General features: G+C 37.1%; 2 protein-coding genes across 18 annotated transcripts in view; both read left to right on the top strand.

Annotated features, from left to right (window-relative positions):
- The window catches only part of Slc44a5 (solute carrier family 44 member 5), a 405,160-nt gene that overhangs the window by 338,102 nt on the left and 46,367 nt on the right, over positions 1-20,691 (top strand). For all 17 annotated transcript variants that reach the window (XM_019204686.2, XM_010605145.2, XM_019204684.2 and 14 more), the window contains one exon: positions 12,519-12,603. In XM_019204686.2, the coding sequence (XP_019060231.1) occupies positions 12,519-12,603 (85 nt within the window). The remainder of the gene's footprint in view (positions 1-12,518; positions 12,604-20,691) is intronic.
- Positions 8,016-9,036, top strand: LOC104848966 (UAP56-interacting factor-like). The gene is given in 2 exon segments (XM_010605222.1): positions 8,016-8,273; positions 8,276-9,036. Coding segments are annotated over 2 exon segments (972 nt in total). The 5' UTR covers positions 8,016-8,062.

Here is a 20,691-nt window from a genome sequence, read left to right as displayed (position 1 = left end):
CTTCATACAGTGATGCAGGTTCTTTGCCATCCCTCCCATGTAGCAGTGAGATCTGTGTCTTCCAGCCTCAGTCTGGTAGACTTGTGATTCCTTCCCTCATAGAGGAATGAACTAAGCCAGCAGAGACCACTAAATGGGCCTCAATGTGCAGACAATTTACAAATCAGCACAAAGGATTAAAGGAATGACATTCTGGCTTGACTGGAGATAGTAGGTATGAAAGAACCAAGTATAGAAGGGAAGAAGCTTACTTACTTAATTCAGCCCAAGTCCTTCATGAAATAAGTCACAGGACAAAGTGCAATCATTAAATCAATAAAGAAAGTATGGTCAAATTTGAAGTTTTCATTTCCAATATTCGAGTGCATGTACTGAACCAACGTATAACTCAGTGATAGTGGTATAGAAATGATATCAGACCTCCAGTATAGGCAAAATATTATAACTCCCAATCTGTTATATGTCTGATATGCTGAATTCCTGTCCTCTAAAATTGAAGAATGAATTCTAGGAACAACAGAGGTTAAGAATAGGAAATGTTTACTGAGAGATACAGCTCCTGAGAGGCAGGAGGGGTCCCGAATAGGTTGTAGGGGACCCCACATTTCAGAGGAAATGTTACAAACGTGGGTTAAAGGTATGAACAACAGATAAAGGTACAAGTATAATCGCTTAGGTAACAGTGATCCCAGTGGGGAGAGCAGTCATGTAACAAGTGTACATGGAAAGAACAAAGACTTTTTCTAAGAAATGATGGGTCCAGAGGTCTTGGTCACCCACTGGGGTGACGATGGCTATTTATGCTTCATTAGGACAGGTGTTATCACTTATCTTGTGCTTTGAGGAAAGATGCAGGCCTGGTCATTTTGTCTTTAATTTAAGGCCTGGTCTGTAACCAGTGTGTCTCTGGCTATGTTTGTAATGTGTTTTTATCTTTTGGGCTGACTCTCTAGAGGCCCTATCCCTATCTGACTGCGTACAATATTTTTACTTAACTTAAATATCTATAATAATAGAGCATTTGCCTGTCATGTGCAAATCCCTGGGTTCAGTGCTCAGTCCTGAAAAAGAAAAGGTGTATGTTCATTGTTTTAGATCATAATGTAGTCACATATCTATTTTTATATTCATTGCTTAAGAAAATCCAGCATGTCTTCCCTGATCTAAACTGTCCCCAAAACACCAAAGAGATCCCTGTCTTATTTCCAGTTTCTAGGTGAAGAGAGAAATATTACAGTTCACTGAGCTCTGACATTTTGGCTGTGCCTTTTGGTGTCATTTGTAGTCTATTGTTCATCTTTCCTTTGTTGAAACTTGCTACTACTATAATGCTTTCCTACCCTAGGACCCAGGACTATGGCTTTCTAAATCTTTAAGCAATGCTCAGTTATCCTTGTTCTCCAAGGCATGACTAGCCCAGAATGGCTTTGTCAAAGATGGCTTCTTGGTCTATCAGAACCAGCCCTTACTCTTAGGCCCTGCTGTTAAGCCTAGGATACCAGCCCAGTCTCTCCCTTCATGGCAAGTTCCCTTTGGGGGTGTTTTTATTTTTATTTTTTTCACCAGGAGTCCTAATTCAGGGTCCATCTGATCCATCCTAATTTGAAATCTTAGAAGAAAGGCTTGAAGTCAGTCCTTCCATTCTCTTAAAGCAATTGATCTTTCCCAACCCCAAGGAATATGAGGAAGGGCAAAAGCACATGTTTGTATCCAGGAGAGTTCATTCAAGTGACCCTTTTCAGAACAAAGATAATTCTCTCCAAGATGACTTTTATTCTGTTATATAGAGAAGCAGTGAACTATTTATCTTACTAATATTTTTAAATTTTGAATTTGTTTATTCATTTTAGTTTTTCTAGCTTCACTGAGGTCTGACTGACAAGTAGATTATATGTATTTAGGATATACTACAGAGTGTTTTGATATGAGTATATCTTGTATAGTCATTACCACAATTAAGCTAATTAACATATTCATCATGACATATTTTGTGTGATGTTAAGAACACTTGAGATCTATTCTCTGAGCACTTTCAAGGATGCAGTACATAACTAACTATACTTACCATGCTGTACATTTGATCTCCAGAATTTAGTCCTCTTACTTGTGAAAGTCTGTGCCCTTTGACTACTAATCTTACCATTTTCTCTACCATTGGCCCCTGACAACTACAATTTTACTTTCTGTTCTGTGACTTTGATTCTTTAGAGATTCTATATGTAAGTGAGGTCATGCAGTATTTGTCATTTTTGTGCTTGGCCTAGTTGGCATAATGTCTTTTAGGTTCATTTCTGATGTCACAAATCACAGGAATTCCATCTTTTGTGAGGCTAAATAATATTCTGCTGTAGTCTGTGTACATACCATGATCTCTATGCATTCATCTGTTGGCAGACCTTCTGGTTGCTTGCCTCAGATGTACACCCAGAAGTGAGATTGCTCGTACTTCTAATTTTAGTTTTTGAGGAACCCATAGAATATTCTCTGAGAACTGGACTGATTTCCATCCCTTCCCACAGTGCACAAGGGCCCCCTCTTCTCCACACCTTTCTTAACACTTGTTATCTGCCATCTTTGTTATAATAGCCATTTGTACCTCACCAAGCTTCCTGTTGCTCCAGGTTAGGAGCTCAGTTTGTGGCCCCAGTATTCAATGTGAAGGGAAACTGATGATAGGGAGTAACCATACATAACAGGAAGCCAAGGATGTATTAAATTATATATACTTCTTGTGCTTGGAAGTCCTCATTTTTAAAATAAAATAGTTTTGTCTGTAACTTGAGCAGAGTTTTTTTTTTTTAACTTGAGATTTTTACTGTTTGTTGTATTTTGCTTAATGCATGTTTTCCAGATGACTGTTAGTGGAATATTGTTAGCATAGGAGGGTCTAATCTGTACTCAAGGACATGACCCTACCCTTCACCATTGGGTAGAAGAGGCCACCTGTGAAATGATAAACAATATTTTTCTTATCCAGGCAGTGGGATACAGGGCTGCTTCCAAAAATGTTTCTATAGCAGCAGGGTCGTCGACACAGATTTTCAAATTCAGTATCATGTGTCCTATTATCTGCTTCATTGCATTTGTAAATTGCTTGTGTTAAAAAGCCATAAGCACAATTTGGCAGGCCTGTTCCTTACATATTAAAACAGTTAAAATGTACCTTTAAGGGATATAAAGTAATGATTTGAAAGCCAGCATTCCCAACTAGCAAGTGTTCAGGGAATGTCTTAGCTGCCCCAAACAGATTTGCAGTTAATTTTTAAGTGTCACTGCAAGCAGTTGGTCTAATCACATTTCTTCCTTGACAGAGGGCTTTTTAATGGCTGCAACTTCTTGACTCAACCATAGAGAACAACAGCAATATGTTTTGCAAATGTTTGAAAATGCAAGGCAACGTGAGACAATAATACTTCCTCCTGGCACTTTGGTGACACACATACATCTTCTTGATATGGGTGAAAGCATAATTTTATAATTTGCCTGAGTATAGTTTTCACCCATCTCTTACCAACCTTTCCCAATAATTTCTCTTTTCTCCTTAGTGCGTGCATACACACACACACACACACACACACACACACACACACACACACTCATTCATATGCAGTGGGGAATGTTGTTGTGCATCTATTTTACTTAAAGTGGGCTTTTAAAATCACCTCTTCTTTATTTGATTATAAAACCTAAAATTCATAACACAATAATTTGGTTTTATTTTCTAGCATAACCTAGGCAGTTTAATTCTAAAGTCTATGCTCTTGCCTCAGAACTGTACTGCCTTTATTGAAGAGGAGGAATGCCGATTCACCAGTAATGATGGTGACTGACAGAGGATGCAGACCACAACCACAGGGCATGCTCCTAATACCTTCACTCCTTTCCCCGTAATTCCACATGGTCAGGCTTAAAACAGTGAGTTCAGTAACAGGTTGGGGGAGTAAATGGAAGGCAGCTATTTTCGAGCAAAGACTCCAACCATCTGACATCCACAGTCCTATCCATCTGAGAATTACAGGTGCTCACTTGGCTACAGTCTCACTGCATTCTTTCAGCGATTGTGAAATTAGCCTCTCCCCTGGCCAATCAGAAAGATGTATATTTCCCTTAGGAAGAATGTATTAAGAAATATTATTATACTAAACGTGATATATGTTTATCGCTATCCCCTGAGTCTAAATGTGTCTATCACAAAGTAAGACCCTCTGAATAAGTAACTCAATGAATAAGGATGTGATTAACAATTAATAATATAAATAAACCATATTCTAGAGTGGCACTTCAAGATAATTCTTTCACATTAACTTTCTTTTAAGAATGAAGGTAGAGTATACTTTGTAACTAGTTAGCCTAAAGGTAATATTTTAAATCAAGTTAAAGTTTCCATATACTAAAATCATATTGTGAAGGCTTAAAAATACTAAAATTCTAGAAATTGTCAGGATAAGTTTAAAATATTACACAAGTCAAATAGAAAAGAGGGTATGTTTTCTAATTATTGTGACTAATTTGAGAAAGATGGTGTAACTTCTTTCCAGTATAGAAAAGATTTTCAAAAGCCTTTTAACCAATAGTTATTGCTACATGGTTTGAATTGCCACATTGGAAGGTAATTCGCTATGAATGTGGCAATTTAAAGTAGCAAGTGTTTCTGATCTCAGTTTCTGGGATTAGGCAAATGGAAACAGTTTATCTGGGTGATTTTTCATGAAGTTGTCATCAAGACGTCAGCCCAGGCCAGGGGACAGAAGCCTCAACAGAGGGGAAGGTGTGCTTAGGATGTGTCACTCACATGGCAGTGGGCAGGAAACTGACAGCCACATAAGACTTTTCCGCAGGATTGCCTGAGTTTGTCCAGTGGCTTCCCCTAAAGCTAGAAATCTTAGAGAGAGAAAGAGCAAATGGGGAGCTGCAGTGTCTTCTGTTAGCGACTCTTAAAAGCCATGGTTGGTCATTTCTGTTGCGTTCCATTTATTAGAAGCAGGTGGCTCGATCCAGTTCACAGTCAAAGCGTGAGGCGTTAAGGAAAACCTTTTGAGGAACAATTGTCAAATAAATGATGGGCATATTTGAAACCCACTGCAGATCATAATCCACTGAATGAAAGAAAATGGGATTAATGATAAGGAAGAACTCCGCAAGACATCGGGGAAGGAAATGCAGTGTAGAATCTATGTTTTGACATTTTGAAGAGCCCGAATAAATGTCTATCCAGGAGCTCTCACTTGAAGCAGTAACAGTACCTAGAGTGTCTTTCAGAAAACTGACTCGACTTTTTGATAGTAATGATGTTATAGGGTGAAGTACTATTAATATTTAAATTTAGTGTTAGAAATCAGGGAAGATAGACACCTTGCAGTGTTTTGAACAGTTCTTCACATCCAAAACAGCTCTACATTGTGCCCGGTTTTCTTGTGTTCCACTAGTGTATGTAAAAGTTTTTAAAAAAATATTTGAAAAATACTATGGGAATTTGAAAGATTTTACTTTTCTTATTTTTTTAATACATGTTAGCAGTACATAATGATTGCATTTATCCTGAGGATTTGGTACTTTCACATTATACATTATTATTAATTATTCTTTTTTGTCCTCTACTCTTCCCTGCCTTCCCTGTTCCTTCTCTTCGTCCTCTTCCATTTGCAAAAGTTCTACTTTCATCAACTTTTTCCCATATTTTTTATCATTTCTCTTCCTCTCCCTCCATGCTTTTTGTGTTAGAATTCACTAAAATTTTGTTCATTTAAAAAGATCTATTACTGACCACACCACTTGTGAGTTCGTAATTTCTGGAACAGTGTATCTAGTACATCCTCTTTCAGTTGTATCTAGGACTTTTACAGTTTCTCCTACAGGTTTAAACCCCTGACTTCATCACTTTGTCTTCAAGTTTAGACCCATGTGAGCTTTTGCCTACTCATGTGCATACTAATTACATATTGCTCCTCATTTCTCATGTACATTACAATAGGGCATTATATTGACTTTTTAATAAAGTACATGTGTAAGTTACATTATCAGTGACTATTATTTCAAGATTGTAAAAGGAGTATTTTTAAATATTTGTAATAAAAATAATATGTTGGTTATGTTGGGTTTGGGAATGACTATCAAACAAATCATTGGTGTTAAGGCACTGTTAATCATTTTATATAAGAAGCCCTTAATGTTTGTGGGGAAATGCTCTAGAAAAGATCTATCCGGGAGAAATGTAACACGGATAACATGAGTAATGTTAAATTTTCTAGTGGTCATATATGAGAGTGTAAAGATAAACAGGTAAAATTAATTTTCTAATAGTTTAATAATATACTTTATTTAACTAAATAATCCTTCAAATGAAACCAATATGAAAAGTGTTGATATTATTTATAGTTGTTTATAAAGCCTTTAAAATATGCATGCATTTTGCACCTACAGCATGTCCTGATTCTGATAAACCATTTCAAAGGCTCAATAGACATGGCCAATGGCTACAGTAATGTTTTAGAAGTCCTCTCAGTAGAGAAAATCCCAGAAAGGGAGTAAAATGGGAGAAGCTGCTTTATGAACAAGGGCAAAACACTGCTGCACATCTCTGCGCTCTCTTTTGCAGCTCTCAGCTCGGTTTCTTGACGTTTTCATTCAGATGGACCCCGTATGCAGCACAGATTCTGTGCTGAAGGCTGTTCTGTAAACATGGCCACCTGCCTTGACTCCAAACTAGAAAGCCAAGGGGGGCGCCTCCCTCGAATTTTTCATCTTCATTCCCTCCCTTGTCTGCAGGTCTCCAGATCCTCACCACCAACAAGACATCTCTCTCTCCCCGACAAGCTCAAAACTCTGCTCACCCAGAGACAGGGCTTCAGGATAGCTGGTGTCATCCCCTTTCCTACCTGCCATGTCTGCACTTGCTGGTCCTCCCTTAGCCAGTGTCCTTGTTTTTTCCCACTATTAACAAGCTCTTTCCTAAACCACCCTTTGGCAGGCAATATTATTACCACTATAGTGTAGTAGTTAAAAGTACAGGCCTTCCACAGCAACACACCTAAATTTAAGCCCTGTTTATGTCACTCAAAAGCTCTGGAACCTTGAAAAATAAATCAAACTCTGAGCCAGTTACCTAGGCAACTTAGGTAAAATAAATGGTTGTTGTGAGACTAATAATGTGAGTCAAGTGAAGCAGTGGGTGTAATAAACTTATCACAACCAGTGACATGTTGTAAGCAATTAATACAAGGAAGCTCTTATTACACTATTTCTTTAACCTATAATGCTTTTCCTGTTCTCAACTGCATGTTCAAATCCTAACAACTTAGCAGGCTTTCTGAAGTTCCTCCTTTTCTCTAAGACTTTCTTCTCCCTTTTCATGTATTTCCTGAGAACTGCGACATAAATTGATGTTGATTTCTAGCACAGAGTACATAATGATTATTTAGTAAATCGGTGAATTAACTGATTTTTCATGTAACAGGGAAGGCTATGGCAGATGCTGTGTATAGCAGACCCTAGCTCCCCTCGACCTATCTGAGTTTGTTTGCAGTTGTGATGAGCAGTTTTACTGTGACCCTAATGGCCATATTCTGTGTGGTCCCATGGAAGTTTCTAGAAGGATAGGGCCACATCGGCCCACCATAGTGTCTCATTCATTAACATGCCCTGGACTGACCCAGTTCTGTTCTCTGAATCATTTCCCTTATACCCACTTAAGCTTACTGGAATTATAACCCAAATGAAATACCTGCATCAGAACCTGGCTTCAGAGTTTGCTTTGGGGGAACCTCAAAAAAGCTCAGAATTGATATTACTGAGTCCATATTGGATGCTGAGCACCAATTAGGAATTCGATTTCATTATCTTCTTTCCTAGCTTGAGTGTTCTTAACAGGTTGGGTACGATACTCATATATTAGTAGCAAATTAGAAAACCAAGACTCAGAATAACTGATTGGTTCAGGGACATTTATAATAATTAGCAATAATTAGACCCGCCGTGAGGCCATTCTGCGCGCCGAACAGTGGGAGGCAGCCGGCCTGCGACTCCAGCCTTATCCGCTGACCGCTCCGTGCTGCGTCTCGGAGCCATGAACCGGTTTGGTACCCGGTTGGTGGGAGCCACTGCGACGTTGTCTCCGCCTCCGAAAGCCCGCAGTAATGAGAACCTCGACAAAATTGCTATGTCTCTGGATGATACTGTCAAATTGAATAGAAAGGAAGGAAAGAAGCAGAATTTTCCAAGACTAAATGGACGACTCCAGCAAAGCAGTGCTCAGCAGTTCAGGATGAGAATACAGTGGGAATCCAGCAGAATTCTGATTTTGGTAAAACTAGTCTGAGCAGAAGAGGAAAAGTAATGCCTGGGAAGAGACGTCCTTATGGAGTTATCACTGGCCTTGCAGCTAGAAAAGCAACTGGAATTCAAAAAGGAGTTAGTCCCATGAATCGTCCACCTCTAAGTGACAAGAATATAGAACGGTGTTTTCCAGTGTTAAAAAGGAAAACAAACCTGAGACAAATTGAAGTACGAAGGAAACCAGCGGCAGTTCTCAAGAGACCTAACCAGTTAAACAGAAAAAATAACATTCCAGCTAATTTTACCAGGAGTGGAAATAAATTAAGCCATCAGAAAGATACTCGTCAGGCAACTTTTCTTTTCCGAAGAGGCCTGAAGGTTCAGGTCCAGTTGAACACAGAACAAGTGCTAGACGATGTAGTAGCGAAGAGAACTCGTCAGTGGCGTATTTCCACCACAAATGGAGGAATTTTGACAGGGTCCATTGACAACCCTGGAGCAGTACAGTGCCCAGTAACTCAGGAACCACAATTAACTCGTACTCCTGTACCCTCATTCTTGAGAAAACGGGAACAGTCTGATGTAAAGAAAGTTCCTAAAGGTGTCCCCCTACAATTTGACATAAATAGTGTTGGGAAACAGACAGGGATGACTTCGAATGAAAGGTTTGGAATCCTGAAGGAACAAAGAGCCACACTCACAAACAACAAAGGAGGAAGCCGCTTTGTCACGGTGGGACAGATCCTACGTCAAAGGACCTTCTGAGGGATGACTTGAAAATTTGAATTGCTTGAAGAACTCATCACAGAAATTCAAGATACTTTACTTCAAAATATTCACAAGGCTAAGTAACTCTTATGTTTGAAGTTTTTTGTTTTTTAAAAAACATGTATAAAATAATGCCCTAAAAGGTAACAGGGAATGTACCTATCTGTTAAAGATTTCATGGTTGGCTCAGACAGAACAATTTTCTTTTGACTTCCTTGGTTCCTCATATAGCAGATGAAAGAAGGAAGGAGAGGAAAAAAAAAAGAAATGGAGAGATTATTTTTATGATAGTGGCATTTAGGATCTTACCACCTTTGCCCACTTTTTAGACTTTGCCGTGGTAAAACTTTGTCTTCTGTAATACGAGTAGGTCCCTTTGTTGCTGTCTCTTATCCTTTGACGAGTGTTGCTGTACTAAGTGCAGTTGCCTTTTCTTCATTAGACATGTTTTTAAAAATATGAGAATTGCAATTTTGGCTTTTAAGATTGATAGAACTATCTGGAACATGGTTCATTTTTCAGGTGGTGTTAAGTTAGACCCCTGGAGTTGTAAATCTTTAGTGCTGAACTTTTAACAAGAAATGTGGTTCTTGGCATTAGTCTCAGTTTAAAATGTTGGTGTATGAATGCTGTAAATGCACGCTTACAGAGTTAACCGATAGAACACTGGAAAAGGTCCAGTGTAAAAAGCTGACAGTTTGTATTTAGTAATGAAGAAAGCGTGCAAGAAAGGAGCAGGTTGAAGGACCAGAAACCTAGGTGAAAAGCTTTGAAATGTAGTCTTGAATCTAGTGTCTTCAGATTCTTTGAGTGATATTTAGAATTTTAGTTTTAAAAAATGCATTGAGTCCTTAGATTTTTTATAGTAAAATTAATAGCCTTACAGTCCTACACTTTCTTTTATTCAAAAAGTTAAAATGTATAAGCTTGCTAAATTAAATAATTTATAGCTCCAAAAAGGAAAATATATGTCACAAAGAAAAAAAATGTGTAAAATTACAATAGAGTTAACATTGCAACCTTTACTGTATACCTTCCACCAGACTTTTTTGTATGATATAAAATGCAGGCATTTAGGTAAGAAAGAGCTTTTCTTCCTATACTCTGGAGAGGTGGGAGGAGTTAGTCTTTTGTGCCAAGATAGTGCTGAGAGTCTTCAGAACTTGTGTACTACAAATTACAGTAAAATGCCAAAATATAGCACAATATTCCAGCTGAAAATTAACAAGTTTGGTCATTTTGAAGCTTGACTTTTGGTTTTTTTATAATGTCCAAATTTCTAAATAGGTGTTTTTTTCTCTGGCTTATATTATTAGTGCTGACTTTTCCTATAAAACAAAACATTATCACTCCTGCCTACCTTGCATTTATACTAGATTGTATTGTCTCTTATGTTCCTTGGATTACTTACTGGTTTATGCTAGCCATGGGAAGCTATCAGTAACAGTTTGATGCTTATACCAAAGAAATCTGATCCTTAATATCTGATATTTTGCCTGTACTTTATTTGATAAGGGATTATTGAAACCCAGTCACAAAATTTGAAAATAAATTCTAGCTCTTCTTAGCAATTTGAATCTTTTCATAGAGGCCAAGGACTCATTGCAAAACATTTTTGCAAATATGAATATTTAATATTTGAACCAAGAACAATATGTTTTAGACTGCCTGGAAATACTGGTAGCTTATTTTAAAGGAAAAACAACTGAGCATGAGTTTGCTGTCTTTGAACAGTTTTTGAAAATATAGTATAAAAAGGTTCTCATTTTTCTCTTATTTTAAATATTACTATACAGAGGTTGTGTTAATGTCATTTTTTAGAAGACCTTAAAAATTGCCCCAAATGTTGACATTAAGTGCATCAAATAACAAAAGTGTCTTTGGTATATTAAACTTTTGCAATTCATACATATGTAATTTTCTTTTAAAGTAAATTTTGCCTTTGGTACAACTAAATTAAAGAAATAATTAGCAATAATTAATAACCTAGAGTATCAATGCTTCTGACAATTATACAGGAAAAGAATAAAACATTTTAGAATAAAGATATATATAGAATAAAGATATATATAGAATATATATATATATATATATTTCAGAAAATAGGCAAAATCTGGTCTCTTAGGTGTAGTCAAAATACGACAAAGTAAGGTTTAGAAAGAAACTGTGATAAAATAGTGTCTAGGAGCATTATATTTTGAGCACTTTGATGTCATCTAAATCCTTTATTTATAGCCCATTTTCTTTATTCTGGGAAATAAAGACAGGAAGATATGGCAGTGGAGAGCTGGCTGAATAAGTCAGATTTCAGAAGAATGCATTAAGAAATGACACTGCTTTGGCTTCTGTGACATTGGATAAAGAATTAGACAAAGGAGGCTTTTCTGGTACTTAGATACCGAATGTGAACAGAAAAGCGTGGATTGATGAAAAAAAAATTGAGAAAAATCCCTCTTTCATATTAAAATTCTCCTTCAGATTTTTTTTTAATCTTTCTAAATCACACTGCCATGTTTATAAGGGTAAGAGAATTATAGCGCAAACTGTCAAATCCAATAAATGTGGGCAAGAAGATAGCTGGACAAATGTTAAAAGAAGCAAAGGACAAAGAGATATGTTTCCATGTGCATAGGAAAGTATTAGAAGACCAATGTGTTTCCTAGATTTTTAGGAACTGTATTCAAATTAGAAACGTTAGAAAAACTCCTAGAATTAAGGAGTATGGCCCAATCTAGTCCACAGAAATGACTTTCTATAGTTTTTGTAGAATAACTATCAAATCAAGCTTACAATTCTTGAAGAAAAAAAAATACTGATATGTTTGTCAGAGGTAAAGCCCGGCATCTTCACAGAAAATCAAATTAAGCTCTCAGTTTTCATTAAATAGAAGAACGTTTGATATTTGTATGAAGCTTTGAGATTATTAGACAAAATATCTGGTAAATCTTTATTATGTACGTACTGCCTCTGCAGTCACTACTGTTTGCCTTTAAAATGTTGCATGAAGTTATAGAGAACTTAATTTGAAATGGGCATTGTCACTTCATTTCTTTGAATTTTAAGTAGATTTCATTTATATATAACCCAAAAGTATTGCATCATGTTATTTCCTGTAAATTTATTAGCTCTGCTATGAAGTCATTTTCTTTTGAATCCTACAAAAACTGTCTTTTAGCCAAGCAAGCTTTTGTAGTGCCCTCTAATTCGCATTTTAATAAATGTCATTTTCTAAGTGCATTACCTCATGTCTTGGCTAGAACCCAGATGAATCCCGAGAGAATAAGAGAAATGTGCTTTCTGACTGATTCATCCATATTTTATTTTACTTTTCATTAAGAAATTACTCTTTGAAGAAAATCAATAATCCCCCGTGGCTGAGGGGAGAGACTGGTGTGATGCAGTGATGCATTCTAATATCTCAGATCAGACTGCCTTTGGCCAGATGTTGCTGATAGTTTTCATCTTTCTTGTTCCCTCAGCCTGGGCAAATGGCGATGCCAGGAGAGTGACGTATCCTACAGACAGCCAGGGCCATTTCTGTGGCCAGAAGGGCACCCCCAATGAGTGAGTATGGCCAATGTGCTTTGTGAATAAAATCTTAATTGTCTAAGCTGGAGCCTAGCAATCACGGTTGATGAATCTTACTAGACTTCTTAGGAAGACGGAAATTCATAAAGGAGGGTTCCCCTCCCCCCTTTTTCTACAGTTGGGAAGTTTTACGCTAGATGGCTTAAAATCCAGTATTACTGTCATGTGGCATATAGAATGCATGGACTTTCTATAGGGATAAACTTGTTATCTATAAACCAACCTGACATGATTAAGGATTTGTTTCTCCCACTCCAAATATCTAGACTCTGCTCAGTAAAAATACGATTCTAATGGGTGGATTGAACAAGTAAGTTTTTTTCAATGGCCATATTTTGAAATACTTTATGAGATGGGTTATTGGAAGACCACGTTGTGAGCTGCTGCATAAATGCTGCTGCAGTAGTTTGATTCTTTTTACCACAATGCCTAATGATAAATGCTGATGAATAATTCTGCCTTCCAAAGTGAAGAGCACACTCAGAGGTCTGCAGAGCTCAAAAGGATTTTCAGGGCAACTTAACTTCTGTGGACACTACCCCACACAACTGAGAAAACAGTTCATTTCTATTTTTAATCATAACAGAGGTCTCCATTTCTGAAAGCAAGTTTTATATATCCTTACCTAAAATTCAAGTGAACAAAAAAACATAAATTGCATATTTTTAGAAAATGTTTCCCCCTTTCTCCTGGTCCATTTCTTTCTTTTCAACCTGAGATTGTTGGTAGATCTCGTTGCTTTTTATAACCAATTCAGTTTCTGGAAAACCTCACCTGGGATGGTATTAAAAACAGGCAACAACAGCCCCCCTCCACCGCTACTGCCCCAAAATGGTTTAGAGCACTTTAATTTTGTTCTCATGCTGTCCCCCCTTAACTGAGTTTATTGTTATATGAGCTAAGGGATTAAAACAACAGATTCAGTAAAGAGTTGCCAAATTCATAGACAATCATTTTAGACAATCAAAGAAAACCAGATATTTGGAGCAGGAGAGATAAATCCTTAATCACGTCTGGGTGGTTTACAGAAGACAACTTTATCCCTATAGAAGGTTTTCTGCCCTTTGCAGACAAGTGAACTGAATTCTGTTTTAGGGTGGTAATTCTTATTTTAACCTCAGTAACTTGGAAAGTCTTTGACATTGCTGAAAAAAAAAAAAGACACTATAAAGGACAAAGAAAGCACCAGGTGGTGTTAAAAAAAAAGAAAATCATAAAAATCTCTAAATCTTTAGTTCTTTAAAAGAGGCTATTTTTAAAAGGCTTTTACAACAATAAGTTTTCTAGGCCTAAACCAATGACCCACTTACTTTGACCAAAAATGTGACACCATAAATTTCAATACATAGATTACTCAAAGAGAATCCTTATTTAATACACAGATATGTTCATTAAATTATTATTTATAATAAAGTATATTGGAATCTAAACTGGTCTTCAGCAATATATAGTAAATTATGGATCATCCACATAATGCAATATAATAGGGTCACTGAAAATTATGTTCATAATTTCAATAGTTGATTCTACTGATGTTTCTTTTTTTGTTTGTTGGTTTGTTTGTTTTTTTGCTTTTTTTTTTTTTTTTGGTACCAGGGATCAAACTCCGGTCCTTATGCTTGTGAGGCAGGCAGTGGGACCACTGAGCTAAATCCCTGGCCCTCTACTGATGTTTCTTTATATTCTCTGAGTTTTTTTTTTCATGATTATGGCTTGCCTTAATCTTGAAAATAGCATACTTTTATATTTCCCTATTAGTTTTATAATTTTATAAACATAGCAAAATTCAAAAATATAATAAAGTTTTGAAGAATTTTATCAAACAAGTACACCACCTTAGTCACTGTGAACAAAGTTAAAAGATAAGTGACAAACCAAGAAAACAATTATTTTCAGAATTATTTCTGACAAGTGGATCAAGGTTTATAACATAAATTGCTCTTATATGATCAAAAAAGAAAAGATGATCCCCTCTGCTATAAAAGAAGGCAAAAGTCATAAATAGGAAATAACATATAGTATAATGGTCAGTAACAATAAGAAATACTTGCCACTTATTAGTTTTTGAACTAGAGTTAAAAGAGAAAATATAAATTAATAAATATTATTTTACCTATTAGGCTATCAAATAAATTTAAAAAGATTAAAATTTCCACTTCTGGATAGAGTGAGGAGAAACAGCCACTTTATTTTCTACTAGTGATAGCATAGCATGATATTTATCAACTATTTTTCAAACATGTCTGCTGTATGACTGAGCAGTGTTCTTTCCAGAGGCTTATCTGATAGAAATAGGAATATATTCCCTAGGTACTGTGTCCCTCAGCTTCCCATTACCATGACAAAACACCGTAGAAAAGCAATTTAAAGACATGAAAGTTTACTTTGGCTCATAGTTTCAGAGGCTTCAGTCCATGGTCACCAGGCCCTTGTGACAGCACAGCACATCGTAGCAGGGACATGAGGCACAGGTGGGCTGTTCACTTCATGACAGCCGGGAAGTAAAGAAAGACGAGAAAGAGCCAGAGTCCCAGTAACTCCTTCAAGGTCATGCCCGGGTGACCTCACTTCCTCCAATCAGACAGACACACACCCTGTGTGTTCCACCATCTCCCGGTAGCACCACAGGACAGGAACCAATCCTTCCACATGTAGCCTTCAGGGGACACTCAGATCAGACTGTAGCAGGTGTCATGTAATAGTCAGAAAAAAATGGAAATAGCCCATGTATCTATCATTAAATTAATTAAATGAATTAGGATAATTCATTTACGATATAATAAAACATTTAATCCTTGAAAATGATTGTGTATTGATATATTTTTGCATGGAAAATGCCTATGATATATTGTTAAGAAACCTACAAAGATGACACACGGGTTTAGTTCCATTTTGTGAGTATGCTTATGCACTTGTACACTTTATATTCTCACAAATAAAAACACCTGTTTATTCAAGGAAAGCAGCCTGAAAGGGTACCATGTGCTTGCAGTAACTGCTTCTGAGAGAAAGGAGTATAGTTTTATGTTTACTCACATATTTTTTGAGCTCTATTTAATCCCAGACAGTATTCTAAAAAGGAAGGGTAAGAGTGCAAACATTTGGCCAAGCCACCTGACTTTGTGCAATTTACGTTCCAGTTCGAGGAAGATTGGCTATAAAGATATGGATAAATAAGATAAATTCAATAGGGATAAATGCTAGGAGGGAAATAGCAAAAGGAAGCCTGACGGAGAATGACTGGTGCGCCACACCAGAGCGTCGTCTCGGGGCTGCGGGGCTCAGGGAGGGCTTCTGTGGGGAAGGGCGACTTGGACGTGAGCTGCACGGAGTGGGAAGACACCAGACTTCCAAAAGCCCTGGGAGGAGCTTTTCATGCAGAGGCAAGAAGTGCAAACGTCATGAGCCGAGAGATGCTTCAGTAACAGAGAGAAGTCCAAGAAGCTGCAATATAACAAAGAGAAAAGTGCCATGGGCTACTGTTTGGGAAACAGGTAGAAATGAGGTGTTTGACAAGGAATTTAGATGATTTGTAATTGTAGAGAAGGCCGTGGAAATACAGATGTTCATCGAGAGTGAACCAGTTCATTTGCGTTTTTAAAAGACCATTCTGTTTGCCTCCTCAAACTTTCTTGAACTATTTCAATTGTTATAGTCAGTATGTATACAGGAAAATATTATTTTTCTTAACTATGAAAAAACTTAATGGAAGATGTCATTAGAAAGTTACAAAATCTAATTATGAGAAATATTATTTTATTATTTATGTGCTTATATGCACTATAATTTTCTACCAAAATATCCATTATACTCCCTTGCAAATTTTCAAAACATAAAATATTGAAAGTATAGTACCTGAAGCAATCAATCTCTTTAGTTATTAAAGCCTTTTTTTTAATACACCAGGGATAAAACTCGGGACCTTGGGCTTGCAAGGCAGGCAGGAGAACCACTGAGCTAAATCCCTGGCCCTTAAAGCCTTCTTTTTAAAAAATGATTAACATTTTGTCAGAAAAATGCTCACCCTGGAGTCAAATTCTGACTTTAACTCCTTCAGCATTGACCCTTGGGCATGGGACACACCCAACTGGTTTTACTCTCCTGATTATGAGGCAAAAATTAAATAAGAGAACAGTAATTTAGGAGAAATTTATATAGTTCTTTCTATTTACAAAGCAGTATTTTTGAGGTCTTCCAATGGACTGGTGACCATGGGATACTTATATATGCACTAACAAATAAGAAAGGGCCATTCTGCGCCATTTTTCAGGGGTCTCTTAGTCTTCAGGGACAGAGTCAACAAACATTGGTTTCAATCTATTACATTCATGAAGTGCTCTGTTTTAAGACTAAAGAACTGTATTAGTAATTTTCCTACCACTAGAACAAACACCTGACACCTGCAACTTAAAGGAGAAGAGGTTTATTTTGGCTCCTAGTTACAGAGGATGCAGTCCGTAGTCATCTGGCTCTCAAGCAGAAACAGCATAGCAGAAGGGAGGATAACTGTGGCAACAACTCATAGCAACCAGGTAGCAGAGAGACAGGGAAGGGACAAGCTGGAAACAAGCTCACCCCATTATGTCATACCCCCCACCCACCAGTTCCAGCCAGGTACCTCCTGGCTCACATTCAGCTAAGAACCAATCAATGGGTCAATCCATTGATGAGTGTAGTACCTTAAAGATCCAGTCTCCTTCCAAAAGTCTCACCTCTGAACATTTTGGGAGGATGTTTTAGATCAGGAGCATAATAAGTTCCACACGACAGTCGCATGTGAAACAGCCCTCCATTCTTTTCCATGGTTCCTTCAAGACCCCAATTTACTGACTTCAGTATTTATCACTTCCTTAGCTTATCCAAATTATGAACTTGTTGACAGGATCCAAAATTCTTTGAGATCACAAGCATTCTCTTTTTCCCTGTTGTATCCTTGGCACCTATAGCATTGTCTGGCACTATAGCACATGAATGATTTCACAAATGAGAATAAAGGGCTACTGCAGAGAACTGATTTTCTCCTAAAGTAAGAGTTAACGCAAAGGTTTTCTCAGGTCTTGTAACAACATTGCTAGGTATTACTCTCGTGGAAAATTTGGAACCTGGGATTCAGAAAAGTGAGTCCTTCTTAAGGTCCATTTGACTACTGAATAGTAATGGTAGCACTTTCCAACCTCAAATCCTGTGCCCCGTAGTCTGCACGCATAGAGTTGCTATGAAATTGGTTTTATATTTAACCCAGCCCTAAAAATCTGGAACAGAACTGGTAAAAAAAAAAAATCATTGAATAATATAAGTAACTATGTGTGCCTCTGTGCCAAACAGAAATGCATATCTATCTGAATGTGTAAACAGTCTGGCTTATTCCCCAACCAGAGGGATATGTTTATTCAACTGTAGCCATTAGAATATTTGTACTTGTTATTGTCATGATGTGCTTATGCCCATCCTCTGGCTCTCACCTCTGGAAGACATTCCCTACAGCTGAACTTGAACTCTATATTCAGAAAGGGTACAATAAGATTTGCAAAGTAAAATTTGACCTTTTGTACTTTATCTACGGTGACCATAAGGACTGTAGGTAAAGCTCTGGGAGTTTTTTAAAATACCAAGAAGACAGAAGAAGCTGAGACTTCAAAGGAAAACATTGCTTTTGTTGCTTTGTGTAACTCTCCGTCTTTCTGTTTCAGGGAAGCTGTTCATGACACTTGGGTTTTAGACCTTTTTTTTTTTTTTTTTTTTTTTTTCTTTTGAGATTTCCACTAAAAAGGAAGAACCTGATTGATTTTGATGCCACCTTCTGGCTACTACAAAAACTTCAGCTTACGAAGGTTGTGCTAAAACAACTTTGAAATTGAGGCAGCCCCATTACCAAATGAGACAGACTGAAAGACCCCACTAGTGCAAATGAGACAAGAAAAATGAAGAGGACAAAAGCACTTTCATTTACATTTTGTGTTCAGTTTGGCATCTGAGTGAAACCATACCAGCTTTGTCTTCAGTTCACTGAAGAACTTCCACAAAATGGCAAGAGCATCTCTCAAATCCATTCTGTTCTGCACACTACAGATCCAGGTCCCTGACTTGGTTTCAATTTTAAAATTTGGATCAATATAATATATGAATGTGAACACAACTCAAACAGTAGTGAACAGCGTTATAACAGAAGCAGTGGCCTTCCATCTTACAATTTTATTCCACAGAGACAATGACTCTCTCTCTCCCTCTCTCTCTCTCTCTCTCTCTCTTGGTTTAGTTCATCTGGCAGTTATTTCTGTAAAATTTCAAATCATATTCTTACTCTATGTTATGCTTTCTTAACTTTAAGGAGTATCTACAGACATTCAGCTTTGGAAAACAAAGATTTAACTCCTTTATATGATCTCTTTTCCTAAGCCTCAAGCTTGGCAGTTAAATTACTACATGTGGATTTCCTTGTGATCACTTTGAAAAATATACTAATACTTCTGCTTCTTGTCCCTGCTCATCGTTGTCAGTATCTTGACTCCTCTTTAGGTAGGGGGATCTCATCCTTCCCACCTTTCTATTCTTCTTTTCTCTTCCATCTTGAACTTACTTCCTGCGTTCATCCTTTTACACCATCAAATGTGCGCATCAGCACATCTAAGGCCTGTCTGATTCACATACCTCGTGGTAACTTTTTTCCTCTTTCAAAGTTTTTAAAGTCAATTCTTCATTTTTGGTGTTGTGAAATCTCACAATTTAATACAGATTTTCTTTTTTTAAGTTTTACTTATTTTATTGGTATATTTAATGTATACGATGTAATGACTTTCTTTGGAAATCTGTACCTTTATACAGTCACTCTTGGTTCTTATTTTTTCCCCATCTCCCTGCTTTCCCTTCAACCTCTCCCTCCCTCCCAATCTACAAAGACTTTGTTTCCATTATTTTTCATTTTCTCATATTGATTCCATTCCCTTCTTTCCTTTCTACTACCCCTTCTGTTTCCCCTTCCTCTTTGTCCCTTTTCTTCCTATTTCACATTATTTATCATACCTTTTAGTCCTTCTTTACACTTTCAGTTTGTCACACTAGAGAAACTATTCAGTATTAACACGTGTTCTATTTATATCACTTAAGAGTATTGCCTCAGTGTGCATCCATTTAGCTATAAATGTCTCTAATTTATCATTTTTATGGCTGAGTAGTATTCCATTTTAGAAAAAAAAATTTCTTTATCCAGTCTCCAGTTGATGGGTAATTGGGGTGCTTTCAAGTTTTAATTATTATAAATTGTGCTGCTATAAATATGGGTGCACATATATCACTGTGGTATGATTCTTTTAATTCTTTAGGGAAGATACCCAGCAGGGGAATAGGTGGATAAAATGGGACTTCCAATCCTAGTTCTTTGAGGAATCTCCACACTGCTTTCCACAGTGTTTGCACCAGTCTACACTCCCACCAGCAGTGGAGCAGGGTTCCTCTTTCCCCGCACCCCTGCCAGCATTTGTTATTGGTTGATTTCTTCATAGCAGCTATTCTCTGTGGTGAGGTGAAATCTCAGTGTTGTTTTCATTTGTATTTCTTAAAGGACCGGTGATGTTGAATATTTTTTCATATGTTTATTGGCTGTTTCTACTTCTTTGTCTGAGAAATGTCTGTTCATTTCATTTTTGGGTTGGGTCATTAAATTTGGGAGGTCTGATTTTTTAAAAGTTGTTTATATATTCTAGGTAGTGGCCCTTTGTCTGAGGAACCGCTGGTGGAAATGTTTTCCCACATTGTGGGATGTCTCTTCACACTGTTGGTCATTTCTCTTGCTGTACAGAAGCCTTTTAATAAGAAGACGTCCCACTTGTTGATTGTGCTATCTCACGGAGATGCAGATTTTATTTAAAAAAATTATCTTGAGTCAATCTTTAGTGAATGTCTCAATTCTGAAAATTTAATTCTGAAGAATCTTCTAAGTATGATTCTTAGCCATATCTGGAAAACATTCTTCTGTTATTTTTACAGTTGCCTGCATTTTATTAGCTCTATCTTTTTGGAATTATTCATCATACCTTCAATTCATCCCAATGTCTCCCCACCCCTCCC

The sequence above is a fragment of the Fukomys damarensis genome, unplaced genomic scaffold (assembly GCF_012274545.1).
Source record: "Fukomys damarensis isolate Sample0158 unplaced genomic scaffold, DMR_v1.0_HiC HiC_scaffold_33, whole genome shotgun sequence".
NCBI lineage: Eukaryota > Metazoa > Chordata > Mammalia > Rodentia > Bathyergidae > Fukomys > Fukomys damarensis.
This window is presented reverse-complemented; position numbering and strand designations above follow the sequence as displayed.